The 21562-nt window shown below is 49.6% G+C and overlaps 9 protein-coding genes across 9 annotated transcripts; 4 read left to right on the forward strand and 5 right to left on the reverse strand.

Moving 5' to 3' along the window:
- Positions 1 to 485: 485 nt before the first annotated feature.
- On the reverse strand, positions 486 to 1252 carry BJY04DRAFT_223935 (uncharacterized protein; the record flags this gene model as incomplete). Its single annotated transcript, XM_073717821.1, has 2 exons — positions 486 to 1126; positions 1183 to 1252. 2 exons carry the CDS (start codon positions 1250 to 1252, stop codon positions 486 to 488), a joined length of 711 nt encoding a protein of 236 aa, XP_073565400.1.
- Positions 1253 to 1570: 318 nt separating this feature from the next.
- Positions 1571 to 2859, forward strand: BJY04DRAFT_201733 (18S rRNA methyltransferase BUD23). The gene is made up of 3 exons (XM_073713115.1): positions 1571 to 1626; positions 1683 to 2392; positions 2437 to 2859. The coding sequence occupies exons 1-3, from the start codon at positions 1604 to 1606 to the stop codon at positions 2700 to 2702; spliced, it is 999 nt and encodes a 332-aa protein (XP_073565401.1). The 5' UTR covers positions 1571 to 1603; the 3' UTR covers positions 2703 to 2859.
- On the reverse strand, positions 2860 to 4789 carry BJY04DRAFT_201737 (isocitrate dehydrogenase (NAD(+)) IDH1). Its single transcript, XM_073713116.1, has 5 exons — positions 4632 to 4789; positions 4397 to 4457; positions 4258 to 4332; positions 3254 to 4157; positions 2860 to 3201 (listed from the first exon to the last, which is right to left on the reverse strand). The coding sequence occupies exons 1-5, from the start codon at positions 4662 to 4664 to the stop codon at positions 3114 to 3116; spliced, it is 1161 nt and encodes a 386-aa protein (XP_073565402.1). The 5' UTR covers positions 4665 to 4789; the 3' UTR covers positions 2860 to 3113.
- Positions 4790 to 5598: 809 nt separating this feature from the next.
- Positions 5599 to 6151, forward strand: BJY04DRAFT_162358 (mating alpha-pheromone PpgA). The gene has a single exon (XM_073709067.1). The coding sequence runs from the start codon at positions 5749 to 5751 to the stop codon at positions 6085 to 6087; it is 339 nt and encodes a 112-aa protein (XP_073565403.1). The 5' UTR covers positions 5599 to 5748; the 3' UTR covers positions 6088 to 6151.
- Positions 6152 to 6789: 638 nt separating this feature from the next.
- BJY04DRAFT_211229 (uncharacterized protein) lies at positions 6790 to 7581 on the reverse strand (the record flags this gene model as incomplete). The annotated part of the gene is made up of 2 exons (XM_073714373.1): positions 6790 to 7422; positions 7483 to 7581. The coding sequence occupies 2 exons, from the start codon at positions 7579 to 7581 to the stop codon at positions 6790 to 6792; spliced, it is 732 nt and encodes a 243-aa protein (XP_073565404.1).
- A 388-nt stretch (positions 7582 to 7969) lies between these two features.
- On the forward strand, positions 7970 to 10053 carry BJY04DRAFT_162652 (proteasome core particle subunit alpha 7). Its single transcript, XM_073709068.1, has 5 exons — positions 7970 to 8359; positions 8412 to 8477; positions 8536 to 8694; positions 8763 to 9089; positions 9146 to 10053. Exons 1-5 carry the CDS (start codon positions 8357 to 8359, stop codon positions 9482 to 9484), a joined length of 894 nt encoding a protein of 297 aa, XP_073565405.1. The 5' UTR covers positions 7970 to 8356; the 3' UTR covers positions 9485 to 10053.
- On the reverse strand, positions 9635 to 14508 carry gfa1 (glutamine--fructose-6-phosphate transaminase (isomerizing) GFA1; the record flags this gene model as incomplete). Its single annotated transcript, XM_073714374.1, has 8 exons — positions 9635 to 10046; positions 10131 to 10304; positions 10927 to 11305; positions 11368 to 12761; positions 12864 to 13095; positions 13239 to 13323; positions 14106 to 14110; positions 14424 to 14508. 8 exons carry the CDS (start codon positions 14506 to 14508, stop codon positions 9635 to 9637), a joined length of 2766 nt encoding a protein of 921 aa, XP_073565406.1.
- Positions 14509 to 16562: 2054 nt separating this feature from the next.
- Positions 16563 to 20842, forward strand: set1 (histone methyltransferase SET1). The gene is made up of 2 exons (XM_073719773.1): positions 16563 to 20369; positions 20425 to 20842. Exons 1-2 carry the CDS (start codon positions 16820 to 16822, stop codon positions 20526 to 20528), a joined length of 3654 nt encoding a protein of 1217 aa, XP_073565407.1. The 5' UTR covers positions 16563 to 16819; the 3' UTR covers positions 20529 to 20842.
- BJY04DRAFT_162692 (RNA methylation protein TRM112) lies at positions 20843 to 21546 on the reverse strand. The gene is made up of 3 exons (XM_073709070.1): positions 21261 to 21546; positions 20993 to 21182; positions 20843 to 20933 (listed from the first exon to the last, which is right to left on the reverse strand). Exons 1-3 carry the CDS (start codon positions 21444 to 21446, stop codon positions 20929 to 20931), a joined length of 381 nt encoding a protein of 126 aa, XP_073565408.1. The 5' UTR covers positions 21447 to 21546; the 3' UTR covers positions 20843 to 20928.
- Positions 21547 to 21562: the final 16 nt, after the last annotated feature.

A 21562-nucleotide genomic window follows, 5' to 3' on the forward strand; every position in this document is an offset into this window, starting at 1 on the left:
CAAGCACGACGATCTGAACGAATGTGCAATGGCATATATAAACGCCGAGTAGCACTTACCGACTACATCCGAGCGAGAAATTGGGGAACGTTTAATCATAATGATAGTCAGAGCTCCGGTGTCTCTCCGGTCATGTCTGACGCCCGTGTCCTTTCTGTGCTACTTCACCACAGAGGTTATCTCCCTCATCAATGCGACTATTTGTTTTACTGTCATCTGTCTACGCTCCTTTTGCGTCTGTGCTTGCGTTGGCGGACTCGGGATTTTTATACCCCTCTCTTTTTTTCAGATAGGAAACATGCTATTTATCAGTCTAGCGCTTACCATTGAGCGGCAATCCCCTTCTAGTCAGTACAATACACGTCATTTGTCCTCGCTGCAACCTATCCAATTACAAGCTCAGAATAGCGCTGGCAGACGATTTCGAAGGAATGCCATCAAGATACGCATATCTATCGTATAACACTATATCCTAGAACGCTTTATCAAAACCGCTTTACCCGATCACCTCTCCAAAAGCCCATCAACTCGCCGTTCTCGCTAACCCATTCCCGCACCCCATCAACTAAAGCCTTTGCCAGCCCCTTGTTCTTATGGTTCTTCCCATCCACACCGAGGGAGTCACGGCTCAACCCGGCAGTAGGGACAGGCTCACCCGTAGCATATTCAGATCCCATGGAGGGCAGCACATTCTCGCCCGCACTCAAGCTGACAAATAAGGCAAAGGGGACTAGCCAAACACACAGCCCAAAGTACGAAGCTACCTCTGTGAATGTCGGCATATCACCAGGGCTAACTTGGTATGGTTGACGCCAACTCGTTGCGCCTCGGGAAGGGGCAATGGGCTTCGAGAAATGTCGGAACCAGAGCCAATGGTTGAAACCGACAAGGATGCATGAAAAAATGAAAAGCGGGTCGGAGAGTTTCACGATGGGGAAGCGCCGAAGGTTAGTTGCGTAAACGACGTGGGAGCCGACGCTAAGAACGGAGAGTGAAAAGGGAAACTTGTCGAAGAGGAAGAGGAGGATTTGGATGGTAATTATTGTGTATATCAGACGGCCTAGAAGACGTCGAGCGAGGACGGTATGCTCTTCGACGAGCTCGGACAGGTAATAGAGACCGGATGCTGGGCAGAACCCAGTTAGTTTGCGGAAAATCCAGCAGAATAACTGACCTTCTTACCTATGGCTAGAGTAAGGAAGCAAAATCCTACTATCACCCCGAGATATCCTACTAATGGTAATATCCACATCGCGCAGACAAGGCACGAGGGTCCAGGCACTTTAAGGTTTGAATGGTAGAAACAGTTCAAGCAGCCCAAACGAGCAGCAAGCCGGAAGCTGATAGTAGTTCGATGAAAGGGATATATACCGGTCCTTGCGGGCGCTTGATAGTGTTAAGTGCAGAAGAAATATACTTGCGTACAAACTTTGAGAAGCTGTCGATCACACGTTTGATGGCTTACTCCAAATTAGTGCCTCAGGCTGAAGCCCCACGTCGCCAAGCCAAGCAAAAAAATATATCGCGCGATAAGAAGCGGAAACCGTGACATTTGAAATTTGATTACTTCTCAAGAACTAACTGTAATAACCATCCTGTTACAATGTCACGCCCTGAAGATATACTGTGAGTACCCATCTCATGTGTTAATGGCGATTTGCTGCTGAAGAGAACCATCAAAGACCCCCAGACCTCTTTTACGACGACAATGAATCTCGAAAATACACCACCTCGTCCCGCATACGCAACATCCAAGCCGACATGACTCATAGGGCCCTCGAGCTTCTTGACCTCAAGGCACCATCGCTAATTCTCGATCTTGGTTGCGGCTCCGGGTTGTCTGGCGAGATTCTTTCACAAGAATCCCCCGAACAAGGCGGCCCGCACACCTGGATCGGTATGGACATCTCGCCGAGTATGCTCGATGTCGCACTCCAGCGCGATGTGGAAGGGGATTTGTTTCTTGCAGACATTGGACAAGGTGTCCCATTCCGACCCGGAACATTCGACGCAGCGATCAGCATTAGTGCAATCCAATGGCTATGCAATGCGGAAACAAGCGATGTGAGTCCTGAAGGTCGTCTTCGACGATTCTTCGAGGGTCTCTTCGCTAGCCTGCGGCGCGGTGGACGCGCTGTATGTCAATTCTACCCTAAGAATGATGCCCAGCGCACCATGATCAGCGGCGCCGCCATCAAGGCCGGGTTTGGGGCCGGTATCCTAGAAGATGACCCCGGCACAAAGAACAGCAAGCTCTACCTTGTTCTGACTGTCGGTGGTGGTGGTCTACAGGGCGATATTACCGGCGTTGTCGATGGTATGAGTGATGTCGATGTGTTGGATGCCCGAAGAAAAGCCATGGAGCGCGGTGGCGCACCTCCAATCAGGAAAGGTGACAAGGCCTGGATTATGCGAAAAAAAGAACAAATGACCAAGAAAGGCAAAGTTGTAAAGGCAAACTCAAAGTACACTGGCCGCAAGAGGCGACCGGCTTTCTAATCAGAGAATGTCAGGGAGATTCCAGTTTAACCGATCAGCTGCGCCGGTTAGAAGAGTATTACGTCTACCCAATGCGAGTACGTTGCTGCGCTTTTTCGCCTGGAGCAGACTCTGCATCACGCCCATTCCCCTCCCCCAAACACTCCCGTTGTGCAGTGTTAGAGCTATATGGTCTTAAGGGCATGACATTTCTGGCCTTCTAATTATAGTGGGCCACTATAAACAGGGTTCGGAGCATCTACAGCCTAGAAGCCTTGAGGAACGGGACTTTACCTAGTTATGTTGTTGACTCAACCTCTTGAGAACGAAAGCTGAGTGACTCAAGCCGTTGTCTCTGCAGGAGACCAAGTGCACACCATGAAGCCTAGATGATTTATGGCACATGAAATACTTCTATTGAGTCACAAGTATATAAGATATCTTTACAAGTCATAACACACCAATTCTATCTACCACGTCAAGTCCGCAAAGCGCCATCGGTGTAAGTCGAATTGCAGCGATACAGATCAACAACGAACTCCAAGAGGCCAAGTTGAGCTCGGGTTATACTAGCCTGTGCAAAATGCTGTTGCTATTCAATGAGAATAGCATCGACAAATTCCCAGAAAACCGGTTTACAGTGCAGCCTCCATCTTGTCGAGGACGGCACGGGTGAATTCGTGGGTGGTGGCCTGTCCGCCCATGTCACGGGTTCGCGTTTGGCTAACAGAAGAAGTTAACATTGATAGTTTTAAGCATGACTTGGCTGGCCTACCCTTCGCCGATCACATCGTAAACAGCCTTAGAAATACGGTTGGCATGGTCATCAAGGCCAAGGTGACGGAGGAGCATGGATCCCGAAAGAATCATGGCGCTAGGGTTAGCCTGGTCCTTCCCTTTAATATCGAGTCCGACGTGACGACAGCCGGGCTCGAAAACGGCAACGTCTCGTCCCATGTTGCAGCCAGGAACCACACCAGGGCCACCAACAAGAGCGGCACCAATGTTGGAGAGAATGCCACCATACAAGTTAGGCATGACCATCACGTCAAACTGCTGAGGCCGGGACACAGCCTGCATAGAGGCGTTATCAACTATCATGTCATTAACCTCCAGGGTGGGGTAGTTTTCTGCGGTCTTGTGGAAGGTGCTGCGGAACAATCCGTCCGCAAGCTTCATAATGTTAGCCTTGTGGATGCAAGTGACCTTCTTCCTGTTGTTGGCGAGAGCAAAGCTGAAAGCAAACTTCGCGATGCGCTCGGACTTGGCACGAGTGATGATCTTCAGCGACTCGACAACGCCCTGAACAGACTGGTGCTCGAGACCAGAGTATTCACCCTCGGTGTTTTCACGGATGATGCAAAGGTCGACATTTTCGTGGCGAGTCTTGTAGCCAGGGATGTTCTTGATGAGTACGACCGAGGCAAAGATATCGAGCTCTTGTCGGAGAGCAACATTGAAGGACTGGTGGCCGGAGCGCTCGACCGGAGTGAAGAGAATACCCTTGAGTCCGAGTTTGTTCCGGCGCAGAGACGCAATGGATTCCTTGAAAAGTTCTTCAGAGTGCTTGTTGCCGGTATCCACACCACTGACATCCACCTGCTCCCACTCAATGGGAACATTGTCGGCCTTGAAAATGGTCTTGACCGACTCTGCGACTTCAGCACCGATACCGTCACCTAATATGTGGAGTGAAGCGTATTAGCTGTCTGGAGGGTCTAAGACCGGGCGTGTGACTCCGACTAGGTTAAGCGGGCGAAGGATCATAATTTGATGTACCTGGAATGAGCGTCACGGTGTATTTGCCTCCATACTTGGTGGGTTTGAAAATATCTTGCTGGACGGTCGCAAAAGCTGATATCGGATGTTAGCAGCAGATTCTTCCGATAATCGGATATTCTTTAAAATGTGTACACACATCTCGCCGCAATGGGGGAGCGGACGAAGGAAGATTGAGCGACAGCGCGTCGGAAGAGCGACTATATCAATAGAGAGTAAGTAAGGAAAATGAGATTGATTGTAGGAGCTAGGCGAAGCCAGGCATCTGAGTGTTTTGTGGGCGAAGCCGGACATGGTAGCAGAGATGGAGAAGGAACATGGAAAATCGAAAAGCAACGGTGCAGGTGGAGTTGCATGGCAGAAAAGTGACGTACCTGCGCAGGCTGGACTGTCCTTGGGGAAAACATGTTGAATGGACAAAGAACAGTGTGCAATTGAGGGGAGAGTAGGTAGGCACTCGATGGGATGGCGGAGGGAGGGAAAAGAATAGCAGACAGAGAGACAGAGTCGAGAGAAAGGCCCGACGGCCGGAAACGACTAAACTGGAGGTACCAGTAGTGCCACACCTGGCTCAGACTGACCCGCACACGCCGGATCGTCTCGGCATCAATCCACCTGCCAAATCGCATCGCGCGGACCGATCTTATCTCTGCCGTTCGTGCAGCTCCTCCCCTGCAACATGCAACATCACTTTGCATCTGCCGAGAACACCACCTGTGGAGGCTGAACTTTTGACTCTGGGCTCCAAAGGCTCCTTCATCAGCTGCGTACAGAAAGTGGCGATCTGCTTTGTCGGACCTCCAGCGGCATCCCGGCCTTTCCTCGTCGGGGTATCAATAGGACTACCCCGGACGCCTCCGTGGACCTAGGCAAGTTCTTCGACCATGAATAGCTATTGGCCTTTTATTCAGAATGTTCTATTGAAAAAGAAAACGTGACTGATCTATTGAGGTACAGATTCGGCAGTTCAGGCTGTTTTTCGATTCCGATGCACAATGCATCTCTTTTTGGATGCCACAACTTCTTCCTGCCATCATGGCATAGATTGGTGGTCACGCTCATTCTCTACGTGCCCCATGCTCTCTCTTCCTCGGAGAATGTCTTTACATTCGATGGACTAGCTTCCTTGGATGCATCTTGGCTCCAGCCTCGACTTCAGGATCCTTTATTGGCCTTTGCGTGGCTCTGGTGAACATGTCAGATTCCTATTCAATAACATACACCTATTCAAGGGAATAGGTTTTATCTCCTCAGTCCTCAAAGGAAATATCTATCTGAATAACGTGGCAAAGATCTTTCATCACCAAGGCCTGTGGATGTCCAAGTTGTTTGCCTCCATCACCACCTCTGTCTCTGCACCTGTATTTATACTCGTTGCATCCACGCTCCTTCAGCTCACTGGAATCTGCCAGAGCAATCACTTCCTCAACGAATCTAGCCCTATCAACACCCACTTCCCTTGAACATTTTCCCAAATCAACTTCCATCGCAATGAAGCTCGTCTCCGTTGCTCTCGCCGCATTGGCCGCCACCACTGTGCAAGGTGCAGCTTTGCAGAGATGGTGCCACTTTCCCGGTCAAATTTGCGGCAAGACCAAGAGGGCCCTTGACACTGTGGACGAGGTCAAGCGCTCTGCCGAAGCCATTGCCGAGGCCAAGCTGGATGTCAACCGCTGGTGCCACTTCCCTGGCCAGATCTGCGGCAAGGCCAAACGTGCCATTGAAGCCATCGACGAGGTCAAGCGTTCTGCAGATGCCGTTGCAGAAGCCATGGCATTTTTGGATGATCTTACTCCAGACGACTACAAGGCACTCGAGGATGCGGAGTAAATCGGGTATGTAGACCACAGATTAACAAGCTCCACTGTCAATTCTTTACTTATTCATGGCTTGACTAGACTTTTCTCACACAACTTCGAACACAATCCTTGGTTACCATAGCAAACGAAACGGAGCAGGCTATCACCGTGACCCTATGAATTCTCTTCATGACATTCCTTTACGCCCATCAGTCGCTTCCTACCACTTATGTCTGAAATGCTATGTTTAATGCTCGATATAGCCCCCTCTTCTCCAGCTCTCTTCTTCTCGGGCTTAGCTCTCGAAGTGGAGCCACATTTAGGGCAGGGCCAGGTTAAAAACAAGATTGGAGAAACTACACTTATTGGATGCTACAATGTGATGCCCTGGGGAAACACCCTAGGTTTATAGCTGGAAATTCTATCACTATAGGACAAGTTGGAGTGTTGTCTGGTTGGGTAAATTTTGAACTATTTTTAACTTGCACTTCTCCAATCGAAGGGGTAGCTACTTGTATGTACTTTGACAATCGGAGAATTGACGATTTCATTGGTTGCATTGGGTCACCCTATTTGTTCCAGCTTCATGAAGACTTAGTTTCGTTACCCAATGTATCTCTAATAATGAGCAGGACGCCATGAGATGTGTCTCATATTAAACATGAACTCATCTATTCTTTCTTGCCACTGTCTGCGGCGCGGATATTCATCAGTTCAGTCCTGTAACAAGGACCTAGTACTCCATTGCCACACCTTGAGTTCGTTCCCACCAACACTGTCCTCCGCCTTGATATATGGGATCGTTGGAAAGCCTGTAAGGCGAACCAGTCGTGGGCTCTTCAGGATGGTGGGAGGCAAGGTCATATCCTGATAGCATATACGGCTCAGCAAACTGGTGCGCATTGCCGACTTCATTCAGTTCCCCGGAGCCAAGCATCTCATGGTTTAACGCGTGGGCTGTTCGGGATTGACCATTTAAACCCTCGGCGCTCTTTCCAGGTTCCGGGCAGATCTGCCACATCTGAATCAGGCGAGACTGTTGCTCGGGTATCGCGTTCGCATAAAGTTCCAGTTGATTCGAAGACAAGGAAGACGGAACAATATTATACTGTCTTAGTGTTTCGAATACTTGGCTTGCGGGCTCGTCGGTTACCGAAGATGCGATTTCCTGCAATGTCCCCGGAGGGTTCGGCCTCTGTGCTACGTGCGCCGAATGGTGGTAGTGCTGTGTAATGCTATACGTAATTGGATCATGGTGTCTCTCCTTTTCGAAGGCGGGATGGGGGCTCATGTTCATGTGCGTATTGAAAAGGGAGATGAGGTCATCTTGTGCTTTCAGGTTACCCTCAGATGCTGTTAAACCGCACTGCAAGTCCGCATCATCAGGTACAAGGACCATGTGGTAATGTGGACCGAAGATTCTCACCTGGGTGCAATGAGGATTGCCAACAAACTCGGTCAGTATTTCAGAGATATCAGTGACATGGCCACAAAATGGACAGCTATGCAGTATAGGCGAGGACATCTTGCGGAAACTAGGGAGGCACTTGAACAGAAAGAGCTTGGAGGGCCGGAGGAAATATCGATTTGATTTTCTAGATCTAGGCTGGCTGATTCGGAGTATGAGCACCTATTACACGGAGGCGAGGGGCCGTTGTAATGGATGGTTGTGTACGGAGTAGGGTGAATCTTTGGACGGTACACAACAAGACATTTATATAAATAGTGTCAGTAGTCAGGTTCAGTTTTGAAGAGGAAAGCGCAAGATCTGAATCCTATATAAAAGACAACAGAGGTAATTTGAAGAAGTTGTCGATGCCCAAGAGTTGGGCATAGAAGAAAGATCTCTGGGGTGTGGGTCCATCAATAGTAGCGAAGGGTGCCAGGGAGAGAGGCACAAAAGTGCTCCTTTACTAAGTGAATGGATTGTCCTTGAGCTTGAATGTGCGCTTGTTCCCGGATCTATTACACTGGAAGGAACTGAAAGTACACTGTGCTATGCTGCCATTCTCTGTGAAGCAGGATGAACTGCTTTCTAGTTAATTTGAACACCTACCTACTGTTGCGGAAGGTGGGTGTCATGTGATCCGCCCAGAATGTGACGCGACTACACCTAGGAACCTACGGGCGGTAAGCTCCAGGAAGTAGGTCCATATCGTTGTCAGCAAGCAATATCTTGGAAGCTTCCAACCTACTTCCAGACAATTCTCTCAAAGCATCTTTACTACCACGTCTTTCTTTTTTGGTGCTACGCTCAGGACTATACTACCTTCAATTGTTGTCAGATTCATTCTTCCGCCATGGTGTGTTTAACGACTCCTAGAGCTGACAACCCAGCTAATGACCCCAAACTAGACATCCATCGGCACCGGCTATGACCTTTCCAACTCAGTGTTCTCACCGGATGGCCGAAATTTTCAGGTATATTTCATGTGCCCTGAGTGCTACCAGTATGTTCGAAGCTCACAATGCTCGACAGGTCGAATATGCTGTCAAGGCTGTGGAGAACGGCGGCACGGCAGTAGGGATCAGAACGAAAGAAGGTGTTGTCCTCGCAGTTGAGAAGATTATTGCCAGCAAACTCCTCAAACCGGGCGCTAACAAGCGGATATCCACTGTTGATCGCCACGTTGGCATCGTGAGGCTTTCTCATACCCAAGACCATCTACACCCGCTAGCAGTGTTAACCAAGATGTTTTACGACAGGTCTCCGCTGGGCTAGCTCCTGACGGCCGCCATTTCGTCTCCCGTGCTCGCGATGAAGCGTCCTCCTGGCGAGGCGTTTACAAAGGGCCCATTCCTGTGTCGGCTCTAGCGAACCGCTTAGGTAGCTATGTTCAGGCCTACACCTTGTACTCCAGCGTGCGGCCTTTCGGCGTAACATCTATCATTGGAGGCTGGGACTCGGAGGCCGAACTTGCCGTGGACGGTCAAGTCGGAAGTGGTCCGGAGTCAGGCTCTGGCGGGAAGGTCGAAGGTGCGAAATCTGGAGGACCGGGCTTATACATGATTGAACCAAGCGGCTTATTTTGGGTGCGTTGCTCTGACTGCATAACACTATTCTCAAACGGGTGCTGACCAGGATATAGGGATATTATGGTGCTGCAACCGGTAAAGGGAGACAGGCCGCCAAAGCTGAACTCGAAAAGCTGGACTTGGCCTCGGAGAAGCTTAGTCTTCAGGAAGCTGTGAAGGAAGCTGCTAGGATCATCTACGTTGCGCACGAGGACAACAAAGACAAGGAATTTGAGCTAGAAATGAGCTGGATTAGCTCGCTGGCTGGCCCAACAAAAGGCAAACACGAGGAGGTACCTAAAGACATACTTGAGGAGGCAGAGCGGGCTGCCAAGCGAGCTCTAGAAGGCGACGATGAAGAGGAGGAGGAAGGGAAAGTGACCAGCAGAGAGGGCGAGCAAATGCAGGAGTAATTAAGTTGGTAAATTTGAGACATCAATCCAACTTGTCAAATAAACGAAAGAACCTTTCTTCACATGCTTTCCTATTGAGCTTGCTCAACACGTACCGAAAGAGCTCAGGTCTGAGACTCGCTACCCTTCGAAAAAGATTATCAAGCATCCTCAAATGACACCCTTGGCCCAATCTCTCCGCCTAACTCCAAGTTCAACCGCGGCACTACCCCAGTCTTCCCCGTGGTTGTGCATGCCTTTGGAACCCATACCAGCTCTCTCTAGACCCTGCTCTTCCGTCAAAAGCGTGAGAACGCCGAAGATTACGGGAACACCAGTATCCAGCTGAACACGCATCAACCCGTGGGTAACTGCATCCGCAATGTATTCAAAATGCATCGTCTCACCCTTGATCAGAACACCAATCGCAATGATGGCATCGTAAGGTTTGGAAGATGCAGTGGAGGTCGGCGATGTAGCCTTGCTCAGATCCGCCGTAGATGAGGAGAGCAGATCTGTGGCGCTGATGCCTTCGCCGGACGATCCGGCGTTGGCGGCCTGTACTTGCGAGGCGGAGTAGATCCTGCGAGGAGCAATGTTGGTCAAAAGGCTGGTAAAAAGCGACTCGAACAGCCGGTTGGAAAAGCATGATGTAATTGTAGCTTACCGCTGGACAGTGTATGGCAATTCGTAGCTTCCGGGAACTGTGTGAACTTCGATGTGATCCTCTGTTACTCCAGCTCCAAGTAGGGTCTTCTTAGCTCCTTCCACAAGAGGGCCAATAATCTCCATGTTCCATCTCGCATGGACAATGGCAATCCGCAGCCCGGAACCTAGAACTCTTTAGCGATCGCGGCGATGGAGGGGTAGGGGTCTGACCGTCATAGGTTTGGGGAGCTCCAGGTCCTTTAAGAGACTGCATTTCTAACAAAAACCCTGTATAAATGAGGTGACGGAGGAGTATGCCAGGAAGACAGGGCGCAGATTGCGGTGGGTTTTTAGACTTGCACTTGAGTGCTTGGAATGATGAAGCCCCGTGGCTTCGACTTATCATGAAGAGGAGTCCTGTTGAAACTAGGATCGGGATAGTGGGGTAAGTATCCGACCCCACTGCGGCCTGCTACTACCTAGGTACGTAGGTTCGTACTACGGACGTGCATATGTTCTCAAATCCGTGCTGGTGTGCCCCAGCCCTCCACACCCTTACAGCATATCAAATATCATCTAGACGTTAAATGATGACGCCCATTATTAAACTCTGATAATTGTATAGAAGGAGGACTAGAAAACAGCGTAGGCTCCTAGAAAGGCATCTAAAACAGTACCCGCCAATTCATGTTCGACCTGTGATCGAAACTTCAAAAGATGGGTGCTTGGAAAAGACAATAACACCGCCCGCCAGATACCTGTACCCTTTGATCTGCTAACTCTAACATGCACTTCAGCTTTCCATGATCGCCTACTCAACAGTGACGGACTTTGCCAGGTTCCGAGGGAAATCAACGTTCAATCCTTCACCAACAGCTAGCCAGTAGGAGATCAACTGGAGGGGGATGACATTCAGAAGACCCTGAAGGCAATCAACGGTCTTCGGCACCTCGATCTTCTCAGTTTGAGCGGAGGAGAATTCAGGGTCGTCCTTGTTACAAATCACGATGGGACGACCGCTTCGAGCGATGACTTGCTGATAGGCGTTCAAGGACTTTGTAAAGAGGCCATCTCGAGTCAAGATCATGATAATGGGAAGGTTCTCGTCAACAAGAGCGAGGACACCGTGTTTCAATTCTCCAGACATGACGGCTTCGCAATGCAGGTAGGAGATTTCCTTGATCTTCAGCGCACCTGTTTCCATGGTTTAGCACTCGAGTTGGACAAGTAATCAGTATTGAACAAGATTCACTAACCTTCAAGAGCTGTGGGGAATTGGCCGCCTCTGCCCAACAGAAGCAAACTTTTCTGATTCTTGAAGAATCTTTCACACATTTGCTTGATGGGTTCATTGAGCTTTAGTATCTCTCTGAACTGGTCAGAGATTTTGGAAAGACCCTCCATGATTTCCTCCCGTCTCTTCTGCTTCGAAGCTCGATCTTCACTGAGGGAAAGAGCGAACATGACCATAGCAACGAACTGGGATGTGTAAGCCTTAGTAGAGGCAACACCAATCTCTGGGCCAGCATTGATGTGCACACCACAGTGAGTGAGCAGAGAGATGGAGGATCCGACTACGTTGACGATACCGACCGTCAGGGCCCCACGTTCGAGACAATAACGAAGAGCCATAAGTGAGTCAGCGGTCTCCCCGGATTGAGAAACAAACACGCATGTATCATCACGGAAGACCGGGGCCTGTCTGTCCAAGAAATCGGATGCAAGTTCAACAGCGATGGGGATTTCTGTGAGTTCTTCAAACACTCCGCGAACTGCCATGCAGGAGTGGTAACTGGTACCACAGGCAATAAAGATAATTCTTCTGCAACGGCGGATTGTGGAAATGTATTGCCGAAGCCCACCCAGTGTGACTTGTTTGTTGGCAACGTCCAAGCGGCCTCTCATGGTGTTCACAACGGATTCGGGTTGTTCAAAGATTTCCTTCTGCATATAGTGGTCGAATTTGCCCTTCATGATTTCCTGCAGTTCCAGTTCAATGGTCTGGATAGCACGGACATTAGACGTCCCATCATCCTTCGTCAAGCGATGGATATTGAGTTGTCCTTCGTGGATATGGGCAATATCATCGTCCTCGAGATATAGGACTTTCTTAGTGTGCTCGATAATAGCAGAAGGATCTGACGACAAGAAGAATTCCGCGGGTTGAGGAATTCCATCATCGGACAGGAAAGCACGCGACTGTGAGCGGTGAAGAAGGGATTTGTCCGGGGGTGCGAGCAGGCCAGTCGCGGACTTCTTAATCGCGACATTTTGGGAGGCCTGTTCAGCAGGGAGAGCGATATCCTCCGAATATTCAACGTCGACAAAGTCTACCTTCATCTTCCTCGAGGTCCTCACACCAATCACAAGGGGGGATCCTTTGCGGGCGGCGATCACCTCATGGGGATAGTGCACAGACTTGATGAGAAGACCGAAAGCACCAGCAAGTTCCTTGACAACGGCCTTTGCCAGCACAGTAAAGTCAATATCGGGCTGCTGATCATACAGGTACTTTGTGAGCTTAGCGATACATTCCGTATCGGTCTCTGTCTCAAAACGGAAGCCTTTGCTTTCCAAAAGAGCCTTTAGCTCCTTGTAATTGGTGATAATACCATTGTGAACGACCGAGAACTCCCAGTTAGGGTCAGATCTAGTGATCGTCATTGTTAGCCATGGTCAGTCCTTGGGGTGCAGGAGGTTGTGGGAGTAAATCTGAAAGAGTACGGAACGACGATCAAAGCAAAAGGCTCACCGGTGGGGATGGCAATTCAGGCGCGAAGGCGTTCCGTGGGTAGCCCAGCGTGTGTGAGAGATACCAGCATGGGACTCAAATGACTTGGTGAGATCCGGCTTGGATTCTTCGATGAGCTCCTTCAATTTAGCGACTTTTCCAACTTCTTTGAAAGCGCAGACTTCGTTCTTCTTATCGCCATCCACTGCCAGGCCAGCAGAATCATAGCCTCGGTATTCGAGCCGCGAGAGACCTGGTGCATAGCCGTTGTCAGTATGTCGAGCCAGACCCAAGAGCAGGGAAAACAAAGGCAGTCACCACAAAAGAGCGGTCCATTGGCAGAAAATCAAGCAACGATGCTAAATGATTCACAGAATTTGTAGAAAGTGTGCATACCATTGAGCAGGGTATCAAGGATGAATTTGCGGTCTCTCTCAACTAGGTAGTTGATGTAGCCGAAGATACCACTACGGCATGTCAGCTCGGTGAATTGTAAAACAGCGAAAGATCAACGGGCAACGCTACCACATGATTGATGAGTTGAGCGAAAGACTGATGTAAGAAAATAACTGATAATTTTGAGTCTTCAAAGTTGAGACTCGAGGTGTGGAGGGTGCAAAACGAAAGGTACAGTGGTTTGGCGAGGAGCTATAACGAGCGGTCAACAGTAAGCGGGGGAAGCGATCGATGGTTGGATTCGCGGCGGGGTCATACAAAATTATAAGAGGGCTGGTTTAGTTGATGGAGGAATTGCTTGTAGAAGAGAGGCGTACGTAAGAGAGGAAGGAGGGTAGATGAATGGTACCCAGACGGAAGGAAGTGAGGAGTGAGTTGGAATTATTACAACAAAGAGCTGAGGAAGGAGGGGGAGGAGCTGTTATGAATGTTTTATGTTGTGAGATCGGCCCACCTTGGCTTCTAAACCAGGGCAGCTGCTCTGGATGCCGTCCCTCATCCACGGGCTAGTGGCCAATAAACCGCCTCTGCGCCTCACAACTCAGCAGCGGTGTCTCACTTGTTGCCAGGGGCCAGGATTCTAGCTATTCAAGACTGCAGCAGTCCGAATAGATTCTATTCCATTCATTTGGTCTACACCTGAAAGCCTCTATAGGACTAGTCATATCTATATTATACAAAAATCAAAGGTGAACAAGGAGGAAGACCATGGCTATTGAGGAGCAATCGAAATGGTACAGTCGTCTTGGCTCGGTACTGTGCTTACTTGTCACGGCATCTCCCTGTATGGATTTGAGAAGTACGTACCTGCTCTGTACAGTATATACTGTAGTACTGACACTGGACAGTGACTGTACAGAGACCACTAGCTCAAGTTTCTAAGAATAGTACTGCGCAGAATTTACCTCGACATCATCCCCACTCCTTTATATTATTCTTGATTCTTAATTTCTTATTCTCGATTATTCCTTGAGGCTTGAGCCCCTTTCCCAGCTGAATTGGCCTTTTAGGTTTCCGCTCTGCAAGCGACACAGAATCAGATCAGCGAGCATTCTCCTGGGCTTGGGCCGTGGTGGCTAAGGAACTTGTAAGGTACATGAAATGACACGCGGAGCTGAACCATACTTTGCATTAGGACAGCGTAGATTGAGAAGCCACCAGCCCTCGCCTGGTTGATGGGTACTGCGGCCTCGCCGCGGACTTGGAGCATGGCTGCAAGCGAATGCGTCTCTTTCAACTCAATTTTGACTATATCAGTACTGATCCAGCCGAGAAACTCCTAACGTCGGAGATTCTTTAGTCCTCCCCTCCAATACCGTCAATGGGCATCTTTTCGGACCTTCTTACCAAGCGTAGTCGTTTAAGCAGCTTTGGGACATACACATTTCGTATTAGTATTATTAAGTAGGAGGTAGTGTTTGCTTATACATCTCCGTGCGTTTCTGTGGTTTACGTCAAGCCTCGGAACAGTAGGTACTACTCTAAATGCACTGGACGGGTTATGTATACTTTAGTGGCTATGAAACGACCCCGAAAGATGCATGTCGCTTGTAAAATGTGTCTCGACCCCGGGCCGATGACTGTCTACTTTCTTTAGAGTGCAGACTATGGCTCCGACTCAACGGCTGGACCAGTGGACCACGATAATTGAGGCTGCGATCTCTGAAGTTGCTATTTTTATTTGATGCACTCTGAGTCTGGAGGCTGGAGCACTCGCACTAACTTGATCAAGCCTCGCGCCACTCCACTCATATTTATGAATTCCGAACTTTGGGCTTTACATGAGAGACCTCGAGATTGGGTCTATTCCAATAATAACTTTATCTGTTGTGCCCCGAGCCAGGGGTTTTTTATTCTGCTCCGGGAATCCTGACCAGGTACTGGGATTCCTCGCCCGGGCGTCCTTCTCCTCAGAGCCATAACGGGTAAGCCAAAGTGTAGGTTATGATGCGTATGACCCTGCCCCAGATGTGGCAGATACACGAGCTCTCCAATTGGACTGGCGTAATGGTAATGCCCCATGCTGGCAGAGCTAATCCTGCCGCCGAGTCTACTCTGGTGCCATTCCCGCGGCCAACTCAAAGCACTATTAAGCAGAGGACATGGGTGGCGACTGCTGTAGGTATGGTAGACCGGAGTACATAAGGGGGTGTCTCTGATTCTCTGGAGTGTAAAATAGTGATGTCATTCACACCCACTCTACCTACCTAAGGTACTTAGGAGGTACCACTAGGTAGGGTTAGTCATCCACGCAGCCTCGCTTTGGTTTCAAGCAACCATCCAGCAACCGACTCTTCGACGCCAGAAGAGTGGTCGTATTCCGTCGACACTTTCGGAGTCCTTTTTTCACTGCTCCCAAATTTCTCGAGTCAGGATCAACTTCAGGTCTTAGCAATGCCTTAAGCATTTGACAAGATCGATCCTCTGGTCGCGATGTCTGCAACAACCACTCCCCCATCGAAAGCCCAACCCCATCCCATCAGGGGAGCGCCATCAGCTGCGGGCGCATACCATTGGCGCTTGTGTATTCTACAGACGAGACAAGGGTTCATGGAGAAGCAATGCCGTTGGATGCCAGCGCAAAAGGTCAACCGCGCCGCTGCCGCACTCATTCGATATCTCATACGGAGTACCGACAGATCTCGAGCCAATGCCGCATGTGTCTACACTCCTTAGAGAATATCATTCCAAACATTAAAAAGGAATAATAACAGCTAGAAGCAATAAATCGGGGATGCTGTTGGTGATATCGTAGAAGGATTTGCTGGTGTTCAACCTACATGTTCAACATATATGGCCGCAACAAGCCGTGAGAAAGCCGCGTAGGGTAGGGTTTGGTATTCTCAATGGGATCTCAAATTAAACTGGGCCTGCGGTTCAGAAAGTGTGGTTAAGACACATAGATAGACATCAATAGTAATTTCTAGCTGATTACAATGTCCGTTGGGTTTTTAGATTGTGTGCTAGATCTGCTGCAAGAACAAGGGACGAGAAATGAACAACTCTCCGTCGACCGCCTAACTTTTCCTCCTCCCTTTCTCATTTTTAACCTGTTTAAACCTTTTCTTCCTATCAAGGCAATCACCTCCATATAATTGAGGTTCAGGCATCATTGTACTCCATTAACTTTTTCTCTACAATCTGTCAGGAATCAGCACTCCTTACCACTGCACAAAATTCCTCCCCCGCCTCTCCTCTCTTTGTGAGGCCTCATTCGCGTCTCATCGCGTTGGGAGCGCCGGATCAGATGCGAGCGGTCGTCCAAAAGGCCGTCTCAAGTCGGAGCCCTTCACTCTTTTCCTCCCCCTTCCAAAACGCGTCCAGTCTCTTCTAGCTTTTCTTCGATCCGTCTCCGCTACCGTAAAATTTTCGTGAACGCCTGCCCTCTTGCAACAGATTTCACCGCTTTGCGCCAGGAGTGGTTCTTGGTCTATTACCGACGCATCTGTTGGTACGGAGTATCAAGGATGCTGCCAACTGCTGGCAGTGATTCCGGTTTTGGCTTGTAGCCATATCTCATTATGTCGCGCTCTTCCGCAGGTTTCGCAGACTTCTTTCCCACCGCTCCGTCAGTCATTCAACAGAAGCGATTCAAGGCCACAAAAGAGCGGCTGCGGTCAAGAGCCCAACTTTACAAAGACCACGGCGATGAAGGACACACACGCTCTGCCGGATCCAAAGTGACTGGGGATGTAGTCAACGGTGATCTTGTCTCGGAGCCCGCACCAACGACTCGGCCTGACCCCAGCAACTCGCGCAAGGCGGTCATCGGAGGTGGATCGGCGAGCCCTGACGAGGCCAATACTCCAGTCATGAACTTTTTGGGGTCAGGCACAGGCTCTTCGAATGAGATCCGGTTGGATACTCTCACGCCTCTCACGAACGCGGAATCATCGCCACATAACAAGCCGAGCCCCTCTCAGACGAAGGAGGCCATTGGGTCCGCCGAAAGCACCGTCAGAGAATCAAAGGCAGATGAAACAAAAAGTGCCATGACTCCTCTGCATACGCCGCCAACGCCAACACCATCTTCTCAGTGCCTTCGCATTGGAATAGTGAGGGGCAGCAAGTTGGTACACGACCCTGATAAAACTTTCTCCAAAGATAAACGGAAAAAGCCTTGTTATGAGGATATTGTGGCAAGGGAAGGGGATCCAGCCCTGCCAGACCCTCGTTCAACTATACAGAACTATACTCGAGGGGCTGGGTGCAGGCAAAAGACAAAACACCGACCAGCACCGTACGTGCTGAGACACTGGCCCTACGACCCGACTACCACAGTTGGTCCCGGGCCTCCTGTCCAGATTGTCGTTACTGGGTTTGACCCATTAACCCCTCTTGCCCCAATAAGTGCGCTGTTTTCGAGCTTTGGCGAAATATTGGAGATCAACAATCGCACCGATCCGATAACGGGAAGGTTTCTCGGGATATGCTCTATAAAGTACAAAGACGCAGTCTCATTCCGTGGTGGTAGTCCGGTTCCTGCGGTAGGCGCGGCAAGGCGCGCGTATTACGAGTGCAAGAGGGGCCAACGCATTGGGAACCATCGCATCAAAGTCGATCTGGATCGCGATGGACAGGTATCCGGTAAATTGGCTTCTAGGGCGATTGAGGCCCAAAGGATGGGATCTAGGGGCGATTTGCCAGTTTCCGATGATACTAGGATTGATACTGAGCTCAAAAAGAACGAACCCCCCCCAACAGCCCCGAAAGGACCGTCCGGGAAGTCGTCCATGCGACCTCCAGCTATCATCCCGGATGGCCCGCGGGCAAGCTTTCTGAAGCCTACAATGCCGTCCCTGATCGAAGAAACTCCAATATTGAGCCAGATCAAACGCGATCCTTATATTTTCATCGCACATTGTTATGTACCAGTCCTCAGCTCGACTTTGCCACATTTAAAGAAACGCCTCAAGGTTTTCGGTTGGAAAGACATTCGCTGTGACAAAACTGGTTATTATATCCTATTTGAGAATTCGAGGCGCGGCGAAGAGGAAACAGAGCGCTGTTACAAGTTTTGCCATATGCAGCCGTTGTTCACCTATATTATGAACATGGAAAACCAACCGTATGGCAATCCACATTATGAGCGGAGCCCAAGCCCGGAGCGACTGAAGCAAGAGCAACGGGAGAAAGCCGAGTCCGAGCGATTGAAGAGGGAGGCAGAGTTGGATCTCGAGGAAGAGAAGAACCAGCGAGCTCTAGACTTGGATCCGTCCGCAGAGGTGCTGGCAATTATTATAAAGGACTTAAGGGACAAGCTTCTTGAAGATGTCAAGTCTCGTATAGCTGCTCCAGCTTTGTATGATTACCTTGATCCAGAGCGACATGCTGCAACGAGAAAACGGCTAGGGATAGCTGATCCCGACGGCATCAAGCGGCCAATGTTTCGCCTTGACTTTGACAGTCGGGATAGTACACCTGACCCGCATTCCAGAACCTCCATTAGCCGGCATCCATTCAGCCCATCCGGCTTGAACATCCTCGCCCTACCGAGAATCAGGAAATCCCAACGCCTTGACCGTACCGACGCCGCTTTCCTTGATGAGAGGCGCAAGCAGCCCCTCCGAAGGAAAGAAGTCCGCCCCCTGTACCATAGGCTGCAACAGTTACATGACGCAGAAGATTCTGATGATGAACAACACACCCCCCTTTCTAGAGATACCGACGATCAAGACAGCCTTCCCCCCAGCCGAATGAGCTCTGAGTCCGGGTCTGATGAGGACGATGATGTGGTTGAGACAATAGATACCTCTGCAGCAAATCGCGGCGATGAGGTTTTACAGCAGTCTGGGGTTGTCGATGTGGGTACAATCAATGAATACTCGCCGTCGCGAAAGAGGAAAAGAATCAGCGAAAACCTTAGTCAACGAAAGAAGCACAAGGAACGGGAAGGCCTCTTCGCCGCGGCGGGAGATGACACGCACGGCACTGACATACCCATTTCTTTAGAAAGTACTCTTGAAGACACAGTTACTCGAAGTATATCTGACTCGCTGCATGAATTGCCGTTCTTGGACGAGAGCGGTAGGGCCGTGCTGAAAGGGTTAGATAATGATACACATCTTCAGCCATCGGAGGATCATGATATCAAACCTAGTGACCTGGGATCATTACCCGACTTGAATGCAATTAATCATCACGACGATAGCAGGTTGGAGGCAGACTGGAGAGTTTCTAATGATGAACCCAGGCCAATTGTTCACGATGACCAGTCGATAATTTTGGACCTTGATGGTTGGCAGAGTCTGGTCAAGGATGAGGAGGATCTCCAGTTCCTTCGTGATATTCTTAAGGAACAGCCAAGGTCTAGTATTGGCAATCTACCGGCCTGGGCATGGAGGCAAAAGGAAATCAAGGCTCTCAATCTCCCGGGCGATACAGGACCAACACACCAGCCGGCTTTCATTCATGGCTACTACGTGCCTAACATGACAGGGGCCGCCCGGACTGAAGGGAGAAAGAGGATTCTTGAGTCGGAAAAGTCCAAATATCTGCCACATCGCATCAAGGTTCAAAAGGCTCGTGAAGAGCGCGAAGCGAAAGCAAAGAACGATCCCCAGGACGCTGCTGCTGAGGCTGCTCGAATTGCGGCTGCGAAGACGATCTCCAAATCGACATCTCGTTCGACGAGAGTCAATAACCGCAGGCTTATCGCAGATATCAATGCTCAAAAGCAAGCCCTTCCGGCGCAGAGCGGCGACAGTGATGTTCTAAGATTCAACCAATTAAAGAAGCGGAAGAAGCCTGTGCGTTTTGCGCGCTCGGCAATCCATAACTGGGGTCTTTATGCGGAAGTCAATATATCTGCAAATGAGATGATTATTGAGTATGTGGGCGAAAAAGTACGGCAGCAGGTTGCGGATATGAGGGAGCGGCGGTATCTAAAAAGCGGCATTGGCAGCAGCTACCTCTTTCGCATCGACGAAAACACTGTCATTGACGCTACAAAGAGGGGCGGTATCGCCAGGTTCATCAACCACAGCTGTACACCAAACTGCACGGCTAAAATCATCAAAGTTGACGGCAGTAAACGAATTGTCATCTATGCTTTGAGGGACATAGAAAGGGGTAGGTCTTCATGTATGACTTTCTCATGTAATGAGGTATACTAACTTTGGGCCAGATGAGGAGCTGACCTACGATTACAAGTTCGAGAGGGAATGGGATAGTGATGATAGAATTCCATGCCTTTGCGGCTCTGCGGGGTGCAAAGGGTTCTTGAATTGATGCTTACCATGATCGAAGCAGGCCCGGGGTCATTTCAAGCGTTTTTTCAAGTTCTTTTCAGCAACTGGCTTTCTAGGTTTGCAGCAGGTCTTTCACAACTATGAGGCCCGGAGCAATGATACGCATTTACTTTGGGGCGTTCCAGGCGAGTGTTTGCATTTGTTGGTCGCAATTGGTTCCCCAGTTTCCGCCTGAGGATTACTGTATAACTGCGAATGGCATGTATCATAGATCTCCCACACCGGTCTTCCGCTTAATAAATGATCAACAAACAGAATAAATTTGCAAAAACCATGCCGAACGAGATCATTTGACAGATCTGGCCTCTATCTCGACTACTTTTCTCAATGTAGCGCTTTGGAAACCGCAGTACATTGGGCTAACAGAACAGGCTGGGGTATCACACTATCGTTTATCGAAAATTTATTAGTGGCGGCCAAAAGCTCTGGAGTGCCGTTTCGTACCGAGATGACTAGGAAGCAAAAAGTTTGCAATCCCTTCTTTAATCATATATTCATGGCCACACTTGCCGCATATGAGCTTACCCTCCGCAACCTGCGTCTCCAGAAGCAGTCGATGAAGGTCCCGAAGAAGCTGTTCGTTCTCAAGCGCTTCAGCCTCCGGCTTCGTCTCCGGAATGTTTGAAAAATTCAACTTCACGACGTTAGTCTCGAAGTCCTCGATAAGGCGCGCAATTAAGTTGCGACAATGAAGATTTATTGTGTCACCTACTTCATTCGCCATTGTATGCAAACCGCTCCAGTCAACTCGGGCAATGATATTGCGTATAAAATTTGGCTGGAATTCGACATCTTGCATCTCGAGCTCGGCATCGCGGAAGTGAAGTGGAAACGCTGCGGCCGATCCTTTGCAGGTTTTGACGGCGCAGGTCAAAAAATTGACGGTAAGTAACTTCATTCTTGTTAAAATAACCCAATGTAATGACGGTGAGTCCTTTGATGCTCGAACGAACTGCTCATTATCTTTGACATGCGTCAGAAAATTCGGTCCCCGTGCCTCGGCTGGGGATCTTA

The sequence above is a fragment of the Aspergillus karnatakaensis genome (genome assembly GCF_047715665.1).
Source record: "Aspergillus karnatakaensis strain CBS 102800 unplaced genomic scaffold BJY04scaffold_80, whole genome shotgun sequence".
In the NCBI taxonomy this organism is placed as follows: domain Eukaryota; kingdom Fungi; phylum Ascomycota; class Eurotiomycetes; order Eurotiales; family Aspergillaceae; genus Aspergillus; species Aspergillus karnatakaensis.

What these genes read in the sequence shown, in the direction of transcription:
- BJY04DRAFT_162652 (XM_073709068.1), top strand. An exon ending in TTGATCGCCACGTTGGCATC is followed by an intron (nt 8,695 to 8,762) that starts GTGAGGCTTTCT and finishes GTTTTACGACAG; the next exon opens with GTCTCCGCTGGGCTAGCTCC. An exon ending in AACCAAGCGGCTTATTTTGG is followed by an intron (nt 9,090 to 9,145) that starts GTGCGTTGCTCT and finishes ACCAGGATATAG; the next exon opens with GGATATTATGGTGCTGCAAC.
- BJY04DRAFT_162692 (XM_073709070.1), bottom strand. Translation starts at nt 21,446, where the DNA reads ATGAAGTTACTTACCGTCAATTTTTTGACCTGCGCCGTCAAAACCTGC. An exon ending in TGCATACAATGGCGAATGAA is followed by an intron (nt 21,183 to 21,260) that starts GTAGGTGACACA and finishes AACGTCGTGAAG; the next exon opens with TTGAATTTTTCAAACATTCC.
- BJY04DRAFT_201737 (XM_073713116.1), bottom strand. Translation starts at nt 4,664, where the DNA reads ATGTTTTCCCCAAGGACAGTCCAGCCTGCGCAG. An exon ending in GGACAGTCCAGCCTGCGCAG is followed by an intron (nt 4,458 to 4,631) that starts GTACGTCACTTT and finishes CTATTGATATAG; the next exon opens with TCGCTCTTCCGACGCGCTGT. An exon ending in TACGATGTGATCGGCGAAGG is followed by an intron (nt 3,202 to 3,253) that starts GTAGGCCAGCCA and finishes TTCTTCTGTTAG; the next exon opens with CCAAACGCGAACCCGTGACA.
- BJY04DRAFT_201733 (XM_073713115.1), top strand. Translation starts at nt 1,604, where the DNA reads ATGTCACGCCCTGAAGATATACT. An exon ending in TCACGCCCTGAAGATATACT is followed by an intron (nt 1,627 to 1,682) that starts GTGAGTACCCAT and finishes GAACCATCAAAG; the next exon opens with ACCCCCAGACCTCTTTTACG. An exon ending in CGCACCTCCAATCAGGAAAG is followed by an intron (nt 2,393 to 2,436) that starts GTGACAAGGCCT and finishes CAAATGACCAAG; the next exon opens with AAAGGCAAAGTTGTAAAGGC.
- BJY04DRAFT_162358 (XM_073709067.1), top strand. Translation starts at nt 5,749, where the DNA reads ATGAAGCTCGTCTCCGTTGCTCTCGCCGCATTGGCCGCCACCACTGTG.
- set1 (XM_073719773.1), top strand. Translation starts at nt 16,820, where the DNA reads ATGTCGCGCTCTTCCGCAGGTTTCGCAGACTTCTTTCCCACCGCTCCG. An exon ending in TTTGAGGGACATAGAAAGGG is followed by an intron (nt 20,370 to 20,424) that starts GTAGGTCTTCAT and finishes ACTTTGGGCCAG; the next exon opens with ATGAGGAGCTGACCTACGAT.